At 34.8% G+C, this 21,997-nt stretch overlaps 1 protein-coding gene across 1 annotated transcript in view; it reads left to right on the top strand.

Annotated features, from left to right (window-relative positions):
- The window catches only part of LRRIQ1 (leucine rich repeats and IQ motif containing 1), a 100,770-nt gene that overhangs the window by 29,042 nt on the left and 49,731 nt on the right, over positions 1–21,997 (top strand). Inside the window, exons 15-17 of the mRNA XM_065743217.1 lie at positions 3,271–3,741; positions 5,492–5,630; positions 7,760–7,879. Of these exons, the coding sequence (XP_065599289.1) occupies positions 3,271–3,741; positions 5,492–5,630; positions 7,760–7,879 (730 nt within the window). The remainder of the gene's footprint in view (positions 1–3,270; positions 3,742–5,491; positions 5,631–7,759; positions 7,880–21,997) is intronic.

The raw sequence follows: 21,997 nt of genomic DNA, 5'->3' as shown, positions 1-21,997 counted from the left end.
ATTTGAATTTCCCAATGGTTAATGATCTTTTTCTAGTGCTTTCATCTTTCCTTGAAGTGCCTTGAAAAACCCTAACACACATCTTTTTGTTTAGAAATCTTTCTGTTCCCGGCATTTGTTTGTTAAAGTAGTGTCTTGGTACTTCCATGGAATTATAGAATTGGCCAGGTTTGAAAAGACCTCAAGTCCAATCTCAACCTAACCATACTACCCTAACAAACAACCTAAAGCTAAATCATGTTCCTGAGCGCCACATCCAGATGTTTTTTAAACACATTCAGAGAAGGTGACTCAACCACCTCCCTGGGGAGCCTATTGCAGTGCTTAACAACCCTTTCTGTAAATAAGTTTTTCCTTATATTAAATCTAAACCTCCCCTAATGCAACTTGAGGCTATTTCCCTTCATCCTGTCACCTGTCACCACTGAGAAGAGACCAACCACAGTCTCCCTGCAATTACCTTTCAGCCCCAGCTCCTTCAGTTGCTCCTCACTGGGCATGTTCTGCAAGCCCTTCGCCAGCCTTGTTGTCCTTTGGTACTAGCAAGAATGCTGTACCAGCACAGTCAAATCTTGTGATTAAAGATTCATCTTTTTCTCTTCTGCTTTGTTCTTTCTCCTTCTGGAAAAGCAGTGCATCCTTTGTGACTGTGCTAAAATTTACATGGAGCCTAACATGCTTTCATTTGTTAAGGTCAAATCAATGTGGTGGGCAGCCATTGAACATAAGAGAATATGCTCATCAAAGCTGAAAGGTGTAAAACTTTTGCTATTCTGAGGCTGCTGTATTCAACATCATGTGATGAAGTTACTCCAAACAAGTCAGTGTGAACAGATCCCTTGATCTTTAACTCCAATAAAAGTCTTAAAGCCAAAGAATGAATTTACATTAACTGCAAAGGATGTCTTTAGGAGTCAAAAGTCTTAATGCTTAGGTATTTCTTTCTTTGTCCTCTCTCTTCCTTAGTATGTTTTGTGGTTTTTGTTTGTTTGTTTTTAATTTATTTTGTACACAATAAGATGGTAAATCCGTTCTGCTTGTTTTCTATGATTGATGCTTCTTTTTTGTGGTTTGAGTAAGTATGTCAGGACCAAGTCTCTGTTATCAGGAATGAAGTCACTGAGGCACTGAGAAAGCATCAGCGTTGACAGGGTGGACATATCCCAAGCCTGTACAATTTTTTTCCTGTCCACAGCTGCCTAAAATGCCTGTTGGCCTAAGGGTGATACTGACTGCCAACTAACACACAAACCCCATTTTAATAGCTATTGTCTGTTCTTTTGAGCTTCACTTTTGCAAGATCTCGGGTGACCACATAATTATTTTCTACCTACATCTTCAATTCCCTTCAGCCTCCTCTGCTGTTTCTACTTGCCACATCCACAGCCACCAAAAAAATGAAACAGCTGGTTGAGACGCCTCTGGAATTGACAAAGGGGAAGATGCACAAGCATCCTGCTCTGTTCACAATTTTTGTTTTCTTTTTCTTTGCTTGTTTCTGTTTGTTGAGAATGAAGAAGTCTCAGAATAGTGATTTTGAGAGTATGCTTTTCAGACAAAAGCTTATTTTGTCCAGTATGTAAAAGTCTGTTATTTTCCCTAAAGTTTTAATCCCAAGCCTCAGCAAAAATAAACAAGCACTCAAACAAACAGAAGAACGTAAAACTAAAGTTAGAAAAAACAAAATGATGAGAAAGAATTTGGCTTTTTTCCCTCCGTCTTCTCAGCATGTTTTGTAGAGCCTTGGGAAGGCTTTGTACTAAATTCATCTTCTTAAATACTTTACCAGTATTTCTTGATGAAGTAATTACTTTTCTTACTGTGTAGGAGGAGGCAGTTAGAACTTGTTAGATCCTCAAGCAAATACATATGTTGATTTAAATCTTTTTAGGAATTGCTACCATATATGTGAAATTAACAGGAAAAAAGTGTAATGGGTAATCAAATGTAGAGCTGATGCATAATGAGTTGTATAATTAGATTGTGTGGATTTGGCTTCAAATTTAGCCATTTATATTTTGGATTACAGCATTGAACTTGCAGTAGCAGAGAAGGTACGTCTTTTTTCCTCTAATAAGATCTGATTCTAAGTGTTCTTCAAAATCAAAGAGTTTCTGAGTTAAACCACTTAGAGGAAGTGGTTATTAAGGTAACAAGTCGTTTCAAAATAAAGTGTTATAAAAGCTTTGCATTTCAAGAGTGATAAACAGGAAATTCTGTTACTCAAACTGTTATCTTAGAACTTACTCTTTCCAGACCGCTAAGAGAACTGATTTTATTTCAACTTTTTATCTTTCATTGCTTACCTAGAATTGACTTTTTGCTCCTCTGAAAATAGCTCCAGATTACAGATCTCTGCATCTATCTCTGCTATCAAAGGAAAATGTTTTGCTGTGCTACCTATTACAATAGATAAACACTGTCTAAATACAGACAGCCTTCTGTATCTGTAACAATTAGTTCATATTTGCTCATACTTGCCCTAGTCCTAGATGGTGTGGCACAACTAATCAGAGCCAGACTTCATAGGTTAATGTTGCTGGACTCTTTCTGACAATCAGATGGGAAGTCAGATACTTAATATGATTCTTTTACTCAACTTTATTGCTATACCAGGCTAATGCTCACAGCTTAGCATAAAACCCCAAGCCAAAAGTGAGCAAACTAATATTTAACCAAGAAAAACACTCAGAGAAATATTATTTTTCATGACCCATCCCATATAGTAATAAATGTATTTACATTTAAACGTTTCTGTTTTCCTAAATTCTATCTAGTGTTGTAGTTTGTTGGTTGGAATCTAAGTTGGACGTTTCCTGCCGTATATCTAATCAAATTTTTGGAATACTGTTATTTTTTATATTAGCTTTCATAGGTCCTAAATAAAAAATATTTATGAAGACAGTTAAAGGTTTTGTAATTAGATTGCATCAAATCTTCTAACATTCTTATCTTTGTATGACTCTAACCAAACAGAAAAAGAACAGTGGAATATATATCCTATAGTGCCTATTTCAGACTGAAACCATTAAAATAGTTACAAAAGCATAAAGTAAAATAAGCAATATATATTAATATATTTTAGATATTACTAAAAAAAGGAAAATGTATTTAAGGTTTGTAAATACTACAACTGGTTTTCAGAGTAATTACTGTTCACTGTAAGTGTATGGAAATGTGCAAGGATACTTCAGAGTTTATAAAGAGAGAAAATATTTTTTAAATTGTTCATAGTCTGAAATACATGTAATAATTTTTATCTTTCTTCAGAATTGCCTCTTCCATTGATGCTGTACAGAGACAATGCTGGTATTTCAATCAGTTGATGAAACTTAGCATTGAACATCGATGTGCACATGAGTATGGTGAACTAAGCACTACTGACAGAGATAGACCAGAAGCACTGCAAAATCATTTAAAGCAAACCTCCACTGACTGCCTACAGGAGAATAACCTCTTTATCATGGGTGTGACAGAAAATAAACAGGTCTTGTTGGATCCTTCTGAAAGATGGATTACTACTGGCCATTTTCAGGCCACATTCATTAACTCCTCCATAGCTATGCACCAAAAGGAAAATAAAAAAGATCATGGAATGGAGCAGAAGAGCACTGAATCTTGTATTAATTACAATGGGGAGAGCAGTGGCGACAAGAATATACCTGCTCAGCTCACACTGCAACACCCAGTTATAGAAAGTAGTATGGGAAGAGATCATCAGTGTTTTGAGAATACAGAAAGGTAAGACATAGATTTTGGTTTGCTTTCAAATAGATTATATGGATAGGCAATAAGAGTGAGGATTTCCTGTTTAAAACATACACACTGAACAGATAGTAAGAAATTAGTATGTTGAAGTTCATTAGAAAATTTAGAATTATTTTAAGGTGATACATGCTGGTTCTCCATCTTAACAGTTCCATATGGTATTTTGTCAGGTAATATATTAAATATAGACAAGTATGCACTTAAAATAAATTTAAAACACTGTCTAATAAGAGAATTGTAAAACTCTGTCTTGATCTCCTAACTTTTCCATCTTTTTCTGCAATACATCTATGACACCAACCCATAAATTCACAAGTAACATTCAACATCAGAGGTGAAAATACTAGGTGGTTTGTTGTGATTTGGGGGAAATTTAAACTACAAACTAGTGTAAAGTTTTCTATGTATTGTTCACTAGACATTCAAAATTAATCTATGTAGAGTTTACAGTCAATATCATTTGGAAGGCAAGAGGTAAAGTTGCTTAAATCTACCATCCTACTCCCTTGACCTTAGGCCAATCTCCTGCTGTTGTGATGACTGAGGAGCTAACAGTCTGCCCTGCCCTTGATCCTCCTCCAACATGCCTCAACTTACCTCTTAACAAGTAGAGGCAGAGGTGAAGGGCCAGTTCAACTTGTTCTGTGGTTCCAAATATTCCCTTGCATAAAATAAATTGGTTTATTACCTCTTGGGAAGTATTCTCTGCTGGTGTATGGTTCTGATTGTACAGTCAGAGAAAACAAAAGCTGAAGTTTTTTCCCTAAGGACCAAAGAATTCAGTTATGAATTCATAAGAATTTGTTTTCAAAAGTACACATTAATGAGTAAACTTAATAAACATATTTTAAGAAGAAATACTTGAATGCTTTGAGCACTTCTTTCTTCTGGCTAAACCTCTGAAGTATGCTGTGACTTGTGCTAGAGCTTCTTTTCTGCTGAAACTACTCTATTATTTAAATAAATGCACTATATAGAGAAATAAGATATGTAAATTCTTGTAGAAATGTAGATATATTTTCTTAAACTCACTGGCCAATTGTAATGTGAATTTTGTGGAGGATTCCAAAATAGCAACATGCTAACGCAGTCCTGCATTAAACTTTTTCTCCATCAAAAAATTGTCTACATATTTAGAAAGCTCAATCACTTGACAAGCCTAAGTAGCCTCTAATCGGTGCTTTTTAAGTAATAGGCAACTTAGAAAACATGCATATAGCTAATGGTCAGTAATGTTAAACTGGAGGCTAAGAGTAGGCAAAAGATTAAATAGCACTTTGTCGGTTTTTTCATTTTGGCTCCACTGGTTATATTTATATCATGCAGTTTTCAGTATTCTACTTAGCCAACTCTAATATTTTTCAATATTGACAGTACAGATAAAAGCCTTCCCCTGCTTTCCCTGACAGATTGCTTAATTATTATTAAACTATTTTTGCTCCTAATCTTTGCTTTGAGGAGACTCTTCTTCTCTAGTGAATGTAGAGTCTAATTAATGTAGTAAATGGAAGTCCTTCCGAAGCTATATGGAATAAATATGCTCCTGTGTTTCTGAACATTTATACTGTATCTACGTTGTAATTAATGGTTTAATGTCAGAGTCTTCTATTTTTCTCAATGCATAGTGCTGTTCTTTCAGTGTTTTTGTGGTTGGGCAGCTATGACAACTCAGGTTTGCTGGTGAGGTTATGTCATTCATAAAGGTACTTATTTTCTTTACTAGGTTACATATGGCAGCATCAGTGATCCAGTCTCATTGGAGGAAGTACCATACCAGGAGGAAAACTGACTGCACCAAAACAAGGCATGATCATGTAAGAGAGGCTTCAAGAGAGAAACATGAAGCTGCCACAGTAATCCAGGTTGGTTTGCAGTATTCTCTCTGCTTATTTTCAGATTTAGTAAGGAAAATATCCTACTATTTTTGTGTACTTTCTATCTCATATCTATTTTTATTTATGGTCTTATCATTAGATTTGTTATTAAAGTTTTTTTTTATTATTCAGTCATTCTAAGCTTAATATTTCTAATAGAGAGTCTTCTTTATGAAATGTTTTGTAAAAGGATTAAAATATTTTTACTTCATTCACTGTTTCCTTGAATTAACTATTATTTTTTTTAAATTCTAGTATTATGTTTATGACATATTGTGCCCAAGTTCTTACTGGTGTATGTCTATGCTATTAAACAGGCAAGTGCTGCTTAAGTGATAGAACGTGTCTCGTATCAATGGAACTAAATATTCCTCCTATCTCTCCCATTCTACCTATTCATGCCTTACATTCTCTCCTCATCTCCCTAAATAAAGGATTCCCTTGTTCATACTGCCACTGGCAACTCACCAACTGTTCTATACTGGATGATGGGATAAACGTTTACTATGTGCATGAACTCAAGTCTACGCCTTGGCTCTAGAGATATCTCTAGAGAGATACTGCATCTATGTGCCATATTTCCATGGTCCATTTTAGGCAGATTTTTCCAGTACTGCTAAATTTGTTTCTAGCATATACTGTGTAGCTAGTATGCAAAGAGATGTCTGCATAAATTTATTTAATCCATTTTTCTTTTCCTAAACCTGATGATTTTAAAAGTTAATGTGGAAGTAAATATACTTTTATCTGCATTTTATGTATCTGTAGGTCTTTCTCATCCATCCTTATATTCACTCTTTCCTAAATAAGTTCAGTCCACTTAGTCCCTTTTCACACTACTCTATACTTAACTTTTTCTCTCTGTCTCTGAACCTTTATTCTATTCTATCATTTTTAAAAGATGAACTCGAACTGTTTTCCAAAGGAAGATATATTAGGAATTTATACAGTAAGGCAGTTTACTGTCTCATTTCGTAAAAAATCTTATAATATAATAGATCTTTATAATCTTGATGCATTCATAGATGTGATAACAGATATCTTACCATTTATTCTTCTGTATGCACTAATAAGAACGTTGATTTTTTCTCCAATAGCATTTGTAAAACCTAACTGTATTTGTTGAATTAAATATATTTTTAATTTGATCACACCAATGAACTGATAAGGAAGGATATCTAATTTCTAATCATTTTTATAACAATGAGAATGGAATTTTGTGTCTTAAACCAGCAGTATTTTCTGCAACTTATGCAGTTAAACAATCATTTCATAAAAATGAACAAGCTAAATGTTAAACCAGAGTATAAGATTTATCCTTCATGTTTTAGTGCCTCTATTGAAAGGCTATTAATTTCTGACAACACTTAATTTTTCAAGAGAGGTGTTTTTTTGCATAGTATTTTAATTTTTTAGGGCATCTTCAACTGTAATTATGTCAAGCAGTGATTTGGGAGAGAGTTGCTGTCTTGAAATTAGTTTTCCTAATTCAATCTATTTCAGTATGATTACTAAAATATTTTCCTGGATATGATTCTACAGGTTGACATGTGTTCATTAACATCTTGCTACTTTTTCTAGCATGTTATTCCTAAAATGCTTATTTGTTTTAATATTCCTACTGGTATTTTTTTTATCTTTAAATAAAGATATTACACAGTTAAGAGAGTAAGTAACTGACCTAGATCAATTGCATGAGATGTCCTAGAATAGCTTCCTGTAAACTTAAAGACATTTAGTACAAATGTATTTTTATTCTCAATGATTTGAAAGTTAACACGCAGCTTTTTCTTATGTAGTCTTTCCTTTCAGTTTATAATAGTCCCTCAAGGAATTGTCAAATAATTAATTAGTTGACCCAGGTTTGTAGCTGAGGGAGTTGCAGGATTCCTTTCTGCTTACTTGTGGAGAGCCTCTTGAGTACTCTAAGCTTTAGACATATGCTGGCATTTAATTTGTCTTGTAGTTTTAAATGTCACATAAAGTTCAAAAAACAGATCATTGAGCTATTAAACCGGGACCCAAGATGTTTTATCTTCCTAATGGGATAACATAGAGAATCTGGATTTGGGTTTGATCTATGACTTTGTGTAACATGCTTTAAATTTTTTGTTTAGGCATCTTGGAAGGGCTTTCTTTTACGAAGGAAATTGGCCAGTGCGCTTGCAGCTGTTAAAAGTGACGCAGTGGATGATAGCTATGAAGAAATAAATGTGGATGATTTTGTATCTCATGAAGTAAGCATATCAATTAGCATAAAAATTTCATGTCAAGTGTAAAGTATATTTATTTTAAAACAATCTTGTTAGGTGTTGAACGTTAGATATTGAAAGGGCTAGCAGGGCTAAAATTTAACATACTCAATGCTCAGAAATAAAGAAGTGTTTGGTATATGTAACTCATTTAAATGCATTTATCATGGATTGATTGCTTCCTGCTCTTTGAGATGCATTGGTAGTTATTCTGCTATTAATGTCACACCCACCATAGAACCCCAAATATTTCCATAGTTAAAGGACAAATAAATGAGAGTTTTTAGTAACTTAGTAACTGATTATAATGTGTATATTAATGTACATTTTGTTCATTTTCACGAGACAACGACAACAATAATACAGCTGAAAATATAGCAAATATATTGATTCAGTGTTGCAGAAGTCCAATAAAAGGAAATATCTCTCCATAACAGAGGTGAAGCAAGCTTATTAGCTCTACAATTATCCTGTAGGTAAAGTGCTAAAAATAATGAACAAAAATACGGATAAATTAGAAAAAAAATACACTTTTTCTATTTAAAAATAAATAAATCCAGAAGTGTTTACTAGTGTAGATTTTGTTTTGTTTTTGTTGCTTTTTGGAAATTATATGGAGTTAATAATGTCCTTTAAGTTTCATAAACGTTGAAATTGGTCCAGAAGTTTTGCTTTCAAAAAATAAAAGCAGTAAAAGAAAAAAAAGAATAGAAGTTAGATGATTGAACTGGATGATCTTGGAGGTCTTTTCCAACTTTAGTGATTCTATGATTCTGTGATTCAATGAAAAAGAAGCCCCAAATGAATTTATAGAATATCACTGTCAGAACTCGATTTATCAATAATTAAATTAAAAAAAAATGTCCACAGGATTGAGTAAGCAACAAAAAATTTGTGCCTCAAAAGACATATTCTGTATTGGTTCTAGACTCAGTATGCATTGTCAGGCAGGTGTTAATTACCTGTTCACATATTTATTTGTCTTGAACACTCTTCTCTCTAATAGTTCACGTACATGGTCTTCTGTTCTTTTTATGGTTTCAGGTGAAGCAAAGTGATAGCAGTGTAGCCATTTGAGACCTAAGTGGACCTGACTGAGTTCTTTCTTTTCATAAACTTTTGTTCATGGATAGCAGTGTGCTTATTCAATTGCTGTATATTTGCAAGAGCATTTGTCAGTATTCCACAGTAATTTTGCAAGAAACTGGTGCGATAGCCTCCTTCTGGCACAATTAAACCCTATTTTTGATCACATTTTAGTGACTCATAGGCAACTGAATATATTGTTAAGTGGACAGTTGATCAGTCTTTGATCATCTGGGTATGATCCATCTTATATTCCATCCCTTCACCCCATTAGAAAATAGAGTTGTACTTTTTTCTAAATAATTTCTGGTGACTTGATGACTGGGGTATTTTTTTTCTCCCCTCTTTCAGCATCTATTTTAAGATTTTCAGACTTGCTATATTAGAACAAGCAAAATGTTTGAGGTAATAGTGCCAAGAATCATTTGGTACACAGGAAATGTGTGTGTTGAAACAGATCTGGCTTAAATTTTAGGGCTGTATTTTTATTATTTAATTTAAAATATATACAAAAAGAAGAACAGTCTCATTAGCTGATGTTCTCTGATTTCTGCCTTCTTTCTAGAATAATAGCAGAGAGTGGAAGGATTTCCTTTTTTTTTCACAAGAAGGAAGTATGTGTTCATATGTAGAAAAGAAGGAAAATGCCCTGTTTTGAATTATTCAACCTGTATTCCAGAATCACATATGCTACAAGTTGGTTGAGCCAGGCTTGCTTCACTCTCCTGCCCAAATAATCATGTTTGGTTTGTTTGTCTTTCCTTAACTAAAAATTATGTGGGCAATTTTGTTCCATCTGACTGTCAGCAAGGTAATCACATCTGGACAGGTCCTCCTAAGGCTGAGAAGAGTTGAGGAGGCAGGAAAATAAAGGCCAGGGCATTTCAGTGAGTCTTGCACTGCATCACCTTCTGGTGTTGCCATACACCTTTTTCTTTTTTTCAGAATTTTAATTTGCACATCAGAATCAAAGACTGAACTGGAGATTAATGTCAAATAAATTACTCAATCCTTAGCTTGTTATGATGAAAAATGTAATATCTGTTCTCTTCAGAGTTGTGTATGTGGTAAATTTAAAATGTTTAAGCCCAGAAAGAATATCAGTGATTAAACATATCAGTGTTCAAGATTGACTGTAAATGTAATTCAGAAATTTCTCATACATTGTGATGTTTTTTGTGTTTTTTCCTGTTTGTTTGTCTGTTTCAGGCATATATATCGCATTCACTAGATTATACAAAATATGCAGTAGGCTTACAACTCCCCTACTGAAAAGTGTGTGTGAAGTAGCCATGAATGTTGCAGTTGTATCGTGTTATTAACTGTGTGCAATACAGAGAAATCACGTGGACTTTTCACTTCAGCTGAACCAAAAAGCTTGGAGAAGTCTTTGCTTCTATATCCCTCCTTTCTGGCCTCAGTGTTTTTATGGTAAAGTGCTGAAGCAGAGCCAAATAATGACACATTATATTAGTGGCTGTGTGTTAGGCCTCAAACAAGTGTGTAGGGAGGAGTGCATGTTGCTGGCCTGAGATCCCATATGCTGGGGTTTGACGGAATAACAAAAAAATACCTGGATGCCATTTTGTGCTGCAGGTTTTACTGTTGGTTAGAGTAAATGTTCTGAGAAAATAACCTAATTTTATTCTATACTATCTAACAATTTGCAGAGTCACTAGTGTGCAAGCTTCTATTTAAATAATTTGCAAATACCATGGTGCAGTAAGTCACCCATTAGCTACTAGTCCTCATCAATTAACTTCCTAATCTCAGAATTTTAAACTCAGTGTGTCTAGTGTTTTGTGGAAGTTGAAATTGCAAGCCATGGAGAAAACTAGTCTTTTTCAAACATCTATTTTATCCACTTATGCATGTTGAGCAGTGATATATTATTAGTACAAATCTCTGGCTCCACATCATGTGAAAAATTGACTACATGTTATTGAACTGGAGGCAAGATCTCTATCTTGCTCACAATAACATGAATAGTAATCATTTCACCTTTACAATTACTGCTATCTTCTTGTATTCATCTCTGCTCCAATAAATTGCCAAAGGCTTTCAGAGGCAATTGACTGCATTAGTGTTTTATGTCTGTTTTTTGTGCAGTGTCAAACAGGCCATCCCAGATGAGATGAAAGATCTGGCCAGCAGATGTCTCTGAAAGTATGAGGCTGGTATTTGGTGATATTTTCATGTCTTTCATGTGGACTTTGGAGAATTCCAGCCTATATGCTCCAGAAGGTTGATCTTAAGACAACCTTTCATCAACAGTCCATCCATGTAGCAAATGTTGAGCTCTACAAGACAGAGCTCTTTACCTCTGATGAATGATATCTGACAATACATTTGCTTGACACAGCTCTTACTTTTTGTACCATGCAACTATAAGCGCTGTTATTTTCATTATGAGAATAAGCTGTGAGTCAAATGCAAAATGTCACTGTCAGTAAGTTGAACTCAGTGACTATAATCATTTTTAAGACCAAAAATTAAAAATAAAAATAATCACAACTTCCTTCATTAAAAAGAATAAACCCACTACTATGTGACAAAGGATTGGACTTCTGAGCTTGCTTGGGTAGAATTTTTAAACCACACTCTGTTTGATAGCTTTTGAAGTTTAGTTTTTGACTAGGAGTTTTCTTCATATTTTTTACATAACCACAGTCAGCCTCACAAACTTCGTTGTTTTTTTTTTGCCCTCCAGAGCAGCTGGGTAGCAATTACCCATGTTCTAGAGTATATAGGAACATATAGATACCTTTATAAGGCATTTATATAAGGCAATGACTTGTTAGTATATTGCGTTTTCTTGTTCAGGCTGTCTGACTGCTTAGAGATCTTCTAAACAACTCAGTCACCTGAGTTTGAGATGAGCTGAGGTGAATTACTATAATTTCCCAGGTAAATAATAACAAATTCTAGTCTGTGAAATCAACCTCTGAAGTACACTGATATTTCCATGAGTATTATATTTATGATTTAGAACTTAGCCTAGCTCTGATTTGTCCTTGGGAGATCATGCTTCCTTTTCTTTTCTTTTCTTTTCTTTTCCTTTTCTTTTCTTTTCTTTTCTTTTCTTTTCTTTTCTTTTCTTTTCTTTTCTTTTCTTTTCTTTTCTTTTCTTTTCTTTTCTTTTCTTTTCTTTTCTTTTCTTTTCTTTTCTTTTCTTTTCTTTTCTTTTCTTTTCTTTTTTGTTGTTGTTGTTTGCTTTTTGTTTTCAAAGTGTAAGACAAATAAATGCTTGAGCATATTTTAACTATTGAAAAGTAAGCAGCATGTGGAATTTTTTCTTAGTATTTCCCACCTTTTGCATACTTACCACTTGTCCACACTAGACATTTGCAGTGTGTTTTCTTTCTTTTGAGATAACACTGCGTGATGTGGTTTGTCTCAGGTTGTTATGCTGGGAAAGAAGGATGCTATAGGTTAGAGGGTCCCCATAACCTGACAGTATCTTGACACTTAAACAATAACAAGAGTGTGCCTATAAAAGTCAGATCAGAATCAAGCTTTCGTATGTTTTATGCTGCAAAGAATACAGTCACTTCCAGTGTAATGGAAAAACAAAAAAGTCTATGATGAAAATGTCCTCAAATTCATCCTTTTTTGTTGTTGTTGTTGTTGTTTTTTAAAGATTTAAGTAACATATTGGGAGCTCAATCTTTTAAATGAATGTATATGAATAATATCTTCACATGATTAATAAATGGCATGTTAGTCTGTGGTCAAATACATAGGTTTTCTTTTCTGTCTCTTTTAGCAATTATCTAAAATTCTGAGATCTTGTTTTCTTGTTATCTAGCAGATACATATCCTAGCCCTAGAGGTAGGTTTTTGTCATTATCTGACAAACACAAACACAGGCATTAGAAGTTGTGATCTTCACAGCTTTTGCAGAATGTACTCTGACTGCTTTCTGACTTTACATCATGTGATCTCAGTTCCATAATGCCTCTAAAATGCTCTTGTTTCTCAAGTAGAAACTGTCTTCGTGGTTTGTCTCTAATTGCTGGTTCACAGTGACAGATTCAAATGCTTCACAATGAAAAAAAAACTACTCATGATGTATGACACTAAAAATATGATTTGAAATCTATGTGTAGCTAAATGGTATAGTATTTTTCTAAGTTGCATTTAGCTTGTATAACATAGGAAAGTATAATGACATAATTAATTATGCTTCTCCATATTTTTTCTCTAAGAATGGTTAAGTGTCACTAAATGGTATAGTATTTTTCTAAGTTGCATTTAGCTTGTATAACATAGGAAAGTATAATGACATAATTAATTATGCTTCTCCATATTTTTTCTCTAAGAATGGTTAAGTGTCACAATTTAATAAACACACCAAAACCAGGAAAAAATATAGAGAAGTGAAATAAGTCCTCAGTTCTGTGTAGTTTTAGCCTCATTACTCAGCCTGCATTTTGGACTCATTAGGAAAGTGTTCACTGGTCAAATATATCACTATAAATTGAAGTAATAACACACTCATCAGATCTTCTCTGTGAATGCATTTGGAGTTACTTGAAGGGTGTGCTAAAGATTGCGGATCATTGAATATAAATTCCTAAAGCTATTTAATTTGTATGTAATGTTAAAACTGGTACTGTAGTGCAGGTATAGTAGTTTTTTAAGTTTCTAGTTAAACGTCTTATATCTATTAGATATAGATAGATTAGATAGATAGATGACAGCCAGATAGATAGATGTACACATGCATTGATTTTCATTGAGAGAGGTCTTAGTAATATGTATGTGGATATAACTGCACCCACTGACATTCACTGATACTTGCTGAATGCTTATGGAGACCAAACAGTGGATGTTGGTACAGTGAGGCAGTGGACAGTGCAATGACACCATCATCCCAGTTGTAATAGAGTGGGTTGCCTTCACTTGCATAGATTTTTACAAGTGTGATATCCAGGCTTTTGTTCATTGCTAGTGACAGTGCTCAGCCAATGTTGATGACTATGCTGAAAAATAGTGTTTTGTTGCTGAGAATTTGCTTTATCCGTGTTATCGTCCTCTTTGTATTCATTGTAGTTTCCATGGAAATACACAGAAGGCATTACTTTCAGAGCAGCCTGTACAAGATGAGATACTACAGGGCCTTCTTAATCTATAACAGAACTTAATGTTAAGCTTCTAAAGAGTCAAGAATGTAAGGTCACAGTCTTAGAAGAATGCTTGGACAGCTGTGTACCAAGGATGTGCTACTTCTGCCCATCACAAGTGCTTAAATATGCTGACTATCTAAGACGTTCATGACAAAAACCTGCGCAGACTGCATAAGCAAACTGATTAGAGCCTCAAGATGTTCAACAAAAGCTACTGTAAAATCTCATACGTGGTACAGTCAACCCATAAAACTCTGAAAGCTTTGGGCTGACTGTTCAGCAAGCATCTCCATAGAAACAATCTAGAGCTCCTAATGAACATTCTTGACTGTGCATCCTTGAGTTTCTAACACTGAAAAAAGAGAAAGGAAAACCCGATACTTTATGACACAATTTATATATAAAAACGACTTAATTTTGTCTAAAGTGTCCTTGGCTTAGAAAACCCTAAATGCTACTTTTTAAACTATCTCCTGGTTCTCAGTTTTGCAGAGAGTAGCAGATATGACATTGTGGTTATGAATTACCAAATTACAACTTGCAGAGGCATTTGTGCATAATTTACTTTACAGAGAAGTGTCTGTGCTGGAAACATAGGATGTAGATGGTAATATAAGTGAAAATAGAATGATTAAGACCTATCTTCCCTAGAACAGAGTATTTTTAATGTAGTTAGAGATTCATTATCAGTTTCAATACATGTGCTAATTTCTGTTCTGCTCTTTACTTTACTTATTTTCCACCTTATTTCTGAAATAAGGACTTTTAAACAAAAAGGAACATTCATTTCGAAATAAAACCAAATTCCTCATGTGATATGAACTTTGAAACATACTAAACATACTATTGTGTGTTTATTGATGACTAAATTTTTGAAAAGTCTATGCTTTATTACCTCATATTTCTTCCTGACTTCCTTTTCTTTGTCAGAACCGCAGGCTAAAATATAGCCATCTCTTATACTGTGTTTTTAGAATTTCTTCCCAAAGCCTTTTAGCTTGTATGTGGGTTCATAGAATTATACAATCCTAGGATGACTTAGGCTGGAAGGGACCTTAAAGATCATCTAGTTCCAACCTCCTTGCCATGGGTACATTAGACTACGTCTAGATCAGGCTGACAAGGATCCTATCCAACCTGGTCCTGAATGCCTCCAGAGACGGGGCATCCCTAGCCTTTCCAGGCAACCTGTTCCAGCACTTCACCACCCTCTTAAGTAAAAAATTTCTTCCTAACATCTAACTTCAATCTTCCCTCTTCCAGTTTAAAGCCATCTTCCCTTGTCCTATCATTATCAGACCATGTAAAAAGTCAGTCCACCTCCTGATTCTAAGCTCCTTTCATGTACTGAAAGGTTACAGTGAGGTCTCCCCAGAGCCTTTTCTTCTCCAATCTAAACAAGACCAACTCTTTCAACCTTTCTTCATAGGAGAAGCGTTTCAGCCCTTTGGTCATCTTTGGATCCTTCTCTGGACCTGCTCCACAGCTCCTGTACCATGACCTCAGGCTTGGAGGCAGCATTCCATGTGGAGCCTCACAAGGGCAGAGTGGAACCATCACCTCCCTCTCCCTGCTGGCCGCCCTTCTTTTGATGCAGACCAGGATACTGTTGGATTCCAGGGTGCAGAATACACTGCTGGCTCATGTCCAGCTTTTCATCCACCAGGGGCTCCAAGTCTTTCTCTACATGGCTGCTCTCAATTCGTTCTTCTCCAGGTCTGTTCTGGGATTGTCTTGATCCAAGTGCAACACCATGCTCTTGGCCTTTTTTAACCTCATTAAATCTCGTTAACCTCGCATGCTCACTTGTTGAGCATGTCCATGTCCCTCTGGGTGACATCCATCCCTTCTATTGTGTCAGCTGCACCACTCAGCTTGGTGTCATCAGCGAACTTGCAGAGGGTATGCTCAGTCTCACTGTCTATGTTGTTAATAAAGATATTGAAGAGCACTAGTCCCAAAATGAACCACTTGTGACCAGCCTCTACCTGGTCATGGAGCCATTGACAACAACCCTCTGGCTATGACCATCCAACCAATTCTTTATCCACCTGACAGTCCTGCCTTCAAATCCATGTATCTCCAGTTTAAAGTTTAAGGATATCATGTGGGGCCAGGTCAGAGACCTTGTGCAATCCAGGTAGACAACATCACTTGCCATTCCTTTGTCCACCTGTGCTGTCACTCCATCATAGAAGGTCAGACATAATCTGCACTTGGTGAAGCCATGCTGGATGTCTTGGATCACCTTCATGTCTCACATGTGCCATAAAATCTCTTTGAGGAGGATCCATTCCATGATCTTCCCAGGCACAGATGTGAGGTTCACTGGTCTGTAGTTCCCTAGCTCTTCCTTTCTCCCCATTCTTGAATGAAGTTTCCCTTTCTAATCACTGAGGATTTTGCATAAAAGCCTCAATTATTATGATGGAAAGCAACTGGGCAGCCACATCAGGCAGGTCCTTCAGAGCCCTGAAGTACATGTCATCTGGCCCCATAGGCTTGTACCTGTTCAGCCTCATGACATGGTCTCAGACTTGCTCTGCTCTTAACGCTGAGAGGAATTTTATACTCTTGATCCCTGCTTAGAAGTTCTGGGAAGCAAAAGGTATGAGAAGCCTGACTAGCCATGAAGACCAAGGCAGACAACTCTTTAAGTACCTGAACCTTCTCCATGTCTGAGAAGGCCAGTTTTCCCTTCTCAGTGAAGTGTTTTTGAGGTCTTAGAGCAGTTTCAGGGATAGGCTAAAGGAGACAGGACCTGATACTTATTGAGGTTGGTGGGAATCTCAAAAGATTTTTGAAGTATCAATTTCTGATGCTTACTTGAACTGCTTGTGTTCCATCTGAAGCTCAGATTACTGTTTACCTTTTTGTAATTTGTATTCCTGTATTTAAAATAATAATAATAATAATAAAAAGGTAGAACCCAGAGCTTCATTTGAAAACTGTCATGCAGAAGGCAGAAATGCTTTTCTGAAAAACTGTGGGTTGTGTAGGTAATAAGAGAATAAGAGATTTGATAAACTACAGTGAAAATCAGACTTCTGGAGAGTCAAGTGTGTACATATATATATACACACACACACACACACATATATATATATATATATATATACACTCATTCAACCATTTTTTGTGAAGGAAGAATTTTTGGGTCCCTGAAATTTTCATTATTTGTTTATTTTGTATATTGCCAAAATTTTAGTCACTTGTAATTAGAAAAATAACATGTGAATGTATTAAATGCAAGAATTTAAGAGAATAACCAATTTTCTGACTTTATTAATCATTTTGGAAAAAAAATAAATCCTTTGGAGAAGATATTCCCCAATAATTTATTCTGAAATGTTTTTCTTCAAAGAATATTGTGATTTTTTTGAGTAAATCCTAGTACATCATTCCTATAATTGGGCAACTGCACCACTAAACTGTTCTAAATTTCCTGTAAGAATGTACTCTATTAACCAGTCTTCTGAAGTCTTTAAAAGCTTTTCAGATCAATTCATTATTTTTACGTTTCCTTGGAATTTTTATGGTATACGCTACTTTTTTGACTTAAAGCATTGGTTTTAGCAATCATGAGAATGAAGCCATGCCCAGCATTCCTTTCTTACAGAACTCAGATTTGAAAAAGAAGCATTGACAGAGGTTAAAATAACCTTTATTGGAGGGCTACTTCATTTTATCTTCAACATGTAACATGCATGAAGAAGTATGGAAAACAAATGCAGAGAAAAAGACTATTTTTCCTACTCCTCACATTTCAGAAACTTTTTGCCCAGGAAATGATCAATGTGTTCTGCATTAAAAAAAAAAAAAAAAAAAAAAACCCTGTGCGTTTTTTTTTTCTATAAACTTAGTCAAATCAATTCGTTTACACATGATTTCGGAATGGCAAAAATTTAGCTGAAATTTGTGGCATACCAGAAATGGAAAAATAATGTAACAAATGATTCAGTGAAGGATGATCTTATTTGATACTGTCTTAGTTTTGGAATTTTTTTCAGAAATGCACGCTCTGAACTGACATTCAAATTCCAGATGTTGAACTAAGCTTTACTCATGAACTCAAATTTCTTAGAAAAACTAGCCTATAGAGTAATATGGTTCCTAAACAGACTAGATGAATGAAAAGGCTTAAATACTAAAAAATATTCAGATCTTCCGGTAGTTTTTGATCACAATCTATCAAAAATTTTAAATAAGTTTCGAAAACTTCTTGGCCCTTCTGTAGCTGCTATAAGAGCTAAAAATTCATGATTTCCTAGCAAGTTTTCAAAAATGTATTATACTTTTAGAGAATAAATTTTTAACAAGGAATACGTAGGCTTTGGCAGAAAAGGAGTCCAGTGAAAATTAAGTGAAATATTTTCTACTAGAATAGTATTGGATTTGAGTTAAAAACACCACAAATTGAAATATGTTTGCCAGGAATCAAAAGATAAAGTTAACAGATTTCTGCCAGATGAAAGACAGTCCAGTATGGCTTGCTCTCGTATGCCCCTTTCTACTGTGAATATCCACAGGGTTAATGTTCAGCATATGATGCTTTCTTCCTTACCACCCACTCCTGCTGCCCCAAATCCCAGAGCATTCATTTAACTTAGAGGATGTTTGAAAATAGAAAAAGTATTTCTTCATGTGGTAAGCACTACTCAAAAAGGAATGTTGTAATTCTTTTTGAAATAGCCATAGGATGCTGTTGAACCTTTTACGTTGGATTAAAGTAGCATTCCATTTGTGTTTTCATTTCAACAGCATTATTAGCACTATTCAAATATATTCATCAGAAGCTAGCCAAGTAGAAAACAGACATCTCTGCTATGAAGAACTTCTGTTTGTATTCTGTAAAGAAAACTAGTGGAAAGATTCATTCTGATTTTTTTGTATATTAACTCTTGTTGCATATTGTCTTATTCTTCAAAACTATTTGGAATGTAAAGGAGGCAGATACTTCACAAAATCTGTTGAAATAAGGCCATTCTTTACAGATGATGTTAAAGACTGAGAATAACATAAATGGCCTACCTCACCAGAGGGTGCAAAAGTCCAGAGAAACAAGTCAGGCAAAATGATGTCAGTATGAATCTTTTTTAAATTGAAAGAAATCTATAATCTATCTATGTGAAATAGTATTGTGGAAACATTTTTGAAGTAAAATTACGTTTTCTTTTCCCTCACATTCTCAATATTTATTGTGATTTCCAGGGACCAGTCATGACTCAGTTTAGAGTGAGTTTCGTGTATTAATCTCCTGTTCTTGCAAAAATATTCCATTGACCACATCTTCAATTTTATCTTAAAATAGTGTATCAATAAAAGCCCTGGTTAAATATCAGTAGGACAGTTATTTCTATCCTGAAAGCAGAGAATGAGACAATGAGTAAATGAAAGTAAAGAGGTATAAAGGGTAAATTCTCCCTGATTCTAAAATATAGTTTCACAGTTTTATCAGATCATTATTAATCTTGTAATTCTGAGGCCAACCGTGCTTGGAAACATGGGGTAGCTTCAGCCCCCATACTGACCTTTCAGTGCTGAACTACTTCTTTGACTTCAGAAATAAACATGAATATAGTAATAAATAACTGTTTACATAGACATGAATCAAACAATATTTTATTTGCTGTGTAATTCATCTCAGGCTGATTTTTTTTTCCTGTTAGGATAATCTCAGTTGAAATTGATCTAATTTTTAGCCTAATTTTTTGGCAAATGGGTTATAAACTTTGCATTAGTTATAATTTAGGACACTGTTTATGGGAAAGATATGGACAGAAGTTTCTTGAACTTAGTGCTATCTCTCTAGGCATAAACACAGCGAAAGATAATACATTTAAAATCAATTATGTGTTTATTTTTGTTGGCCAAAGCAAATGAGAGTGTGGTATATTTTTGTAATATGCTACATACTTACACTAGTGCCAAATGCTTCATATCAGTGGATATAATCCTAATGATAAATCAATTTTTTTGTTGTTTTGTTTTCTTCTGGCATTTTCTACTCTTGCATCATGTTTTTCTATTTTCATCGATATTTCTTTTCAACACTTAGAACACTGAAAGACATTTTGTAGGCTGTAAGAAACAGAAACGCAATGGGAAAATATTAAATTATTAACTGTCAAACACTGGGCTAAGAAAGTATTTGTGAGAAAAGTTTCAACCTGAATTTTAGAAGAATTTTAACTGAATTATTGTGCAAGCATATAAAACCAAAAGATTTTATCTATGCACTACTTAAGTGATTCCTGTTCCAGAAAATTGACTAGAACTTCAGAATATTGCTTCTCATGTTTCATGACTTTATTGTTTTTTATCAAACACAAATTCATTGGGGAGACAGAAATTCAAATATCTAGGATAAATCTGACAGTCATAATTGAATCGTATTCACTATTAATGTAAGGCGTTTAAACACCTAAATCATTCTTGGACACATCACTGTACAACACAAATTAATTTGATTGATATTTACGTGAATTAGGAATCTGCCTCTCTTCCAGCTCCATTGATTCTTCTGTAAAGAGAGGAGGAGAAAAATATTTTTACAAATTGCCATTTTCATACACCTTTATATACCAGTAAAGATGAAGTCCCATTTTCACTGATTATTGTCTCTGGGACTGCAGGTGCCTGGAGTCGCAAGACAAAGACTGTGGTAATAATAAACTCCCAGCCAACCCCAAACTTGTATGGAATTTGATGCTTCGAGTGCATATAAGTCCATGGGGCCCAATGGGATCCACCCCAGGGCACTCAGAGAGCTGGCTGATGTCATTGTGATACCTATGTCGATTATTTTTCAACAGCCTTGAGAATCTGGAGAAGTCCCAGTTGATTGGAAGCTGGCAAATTTTTTTCCAATTTTTAAGCAGGACAAGAAAGAAGACCCTGTAATTACAGGCCTGTCAGTCTCACTTCATTGCCTGGTAAAATTATGGATATAAATTATTATATTAGTGATTGTTCTGCTTTATGCTGCACTGATGTGGCTTCACCTTAAGTACTGTGTGTATTTTTGGATGCCACAGTACAAAAGGATGTAAAACTATCAGTGTCCAAAGGAGATCTACAGCAATATAATCTGAGGGAATGGCATGAAGCTGTGACAGGTTGGGTACAAGCTGAGTATTGGGAAAATTTTCTTAATTGAGAGGATGGTCAGGTACTGGAACAGGCTCCTCAGGGACCTTACTGGATTTCAAGAAATGTGTGGACAAACATCTCAGACACATTGTCTGATTTTTATGTTGTCTTTAGTGGAGCAAGGAGTTGAACTCGATGATCCTTATAGGTCCCTTCTAACTCAGAATATTCTATGATTCTATGATCCTTTGCAGACCTTGAGTTTACTTGCAACTGGGTTGCATGCCTATGCTTGAAATATAAATTTGAAACTATTATCTGACTTAATGCAATTGAAGAGTAAATTCAAGGAAGGCAAGTTGGAATAGTGCTGATTTCACTGAGAGATTTTGGTCAGATTTTCTCCCTTTTTCATCAGTTTTGACCAATCTATTCACAGTCAGCAGATACCTGCAGAACTTGAATATATAATAATTTTGCCTCTGCAGTGATATAAACAGAGATAAGATACAGCTTTCTGTATGTGAATTATGCCAATGTCAGAACTTGAAATGGTAGCTTTTGGAACTTGGTTTATTAAAATCTTCTAGAAAAAAATGTAAATGTGAATTTTTAAAATGATTTTTTTTTCACCTACTCATTGCTTATCAGCATGAGAATAATCATTGAGAAGAGATATGATAGTAGGTTGCAGACAAGTATAACAGATAATTTCTTAACATATACAACCAGCTGAAAGAGGACGTGGGGTAAGAAGTATAATGTACGTTTTAATCATGAAATGAAACAATAAGAG

The sequence above is a fragment of the Cyrtonyx montezumae genome, unplaced genomic scaffold (genome assembly GCF_038088225.1).
Source record: "Cyrtonyx montezumae isolate F1298 unplaced genomic scaffold, pur_monq_1.0 scaffold_3, whole genome shotgun sequence".
NCBI classification, from domain to species: domain Eukaryota; kingdom Metazoa; phylum Chordata; class Aves; order Galliformes; family Odontophoridae; genus Cyrtonyx; species Cyrtonyx montezumae.
Note: the sequence above shows the minus strand (reverse complement) of the source record. Positions and strands in the feature narration are given on the sequence as shown.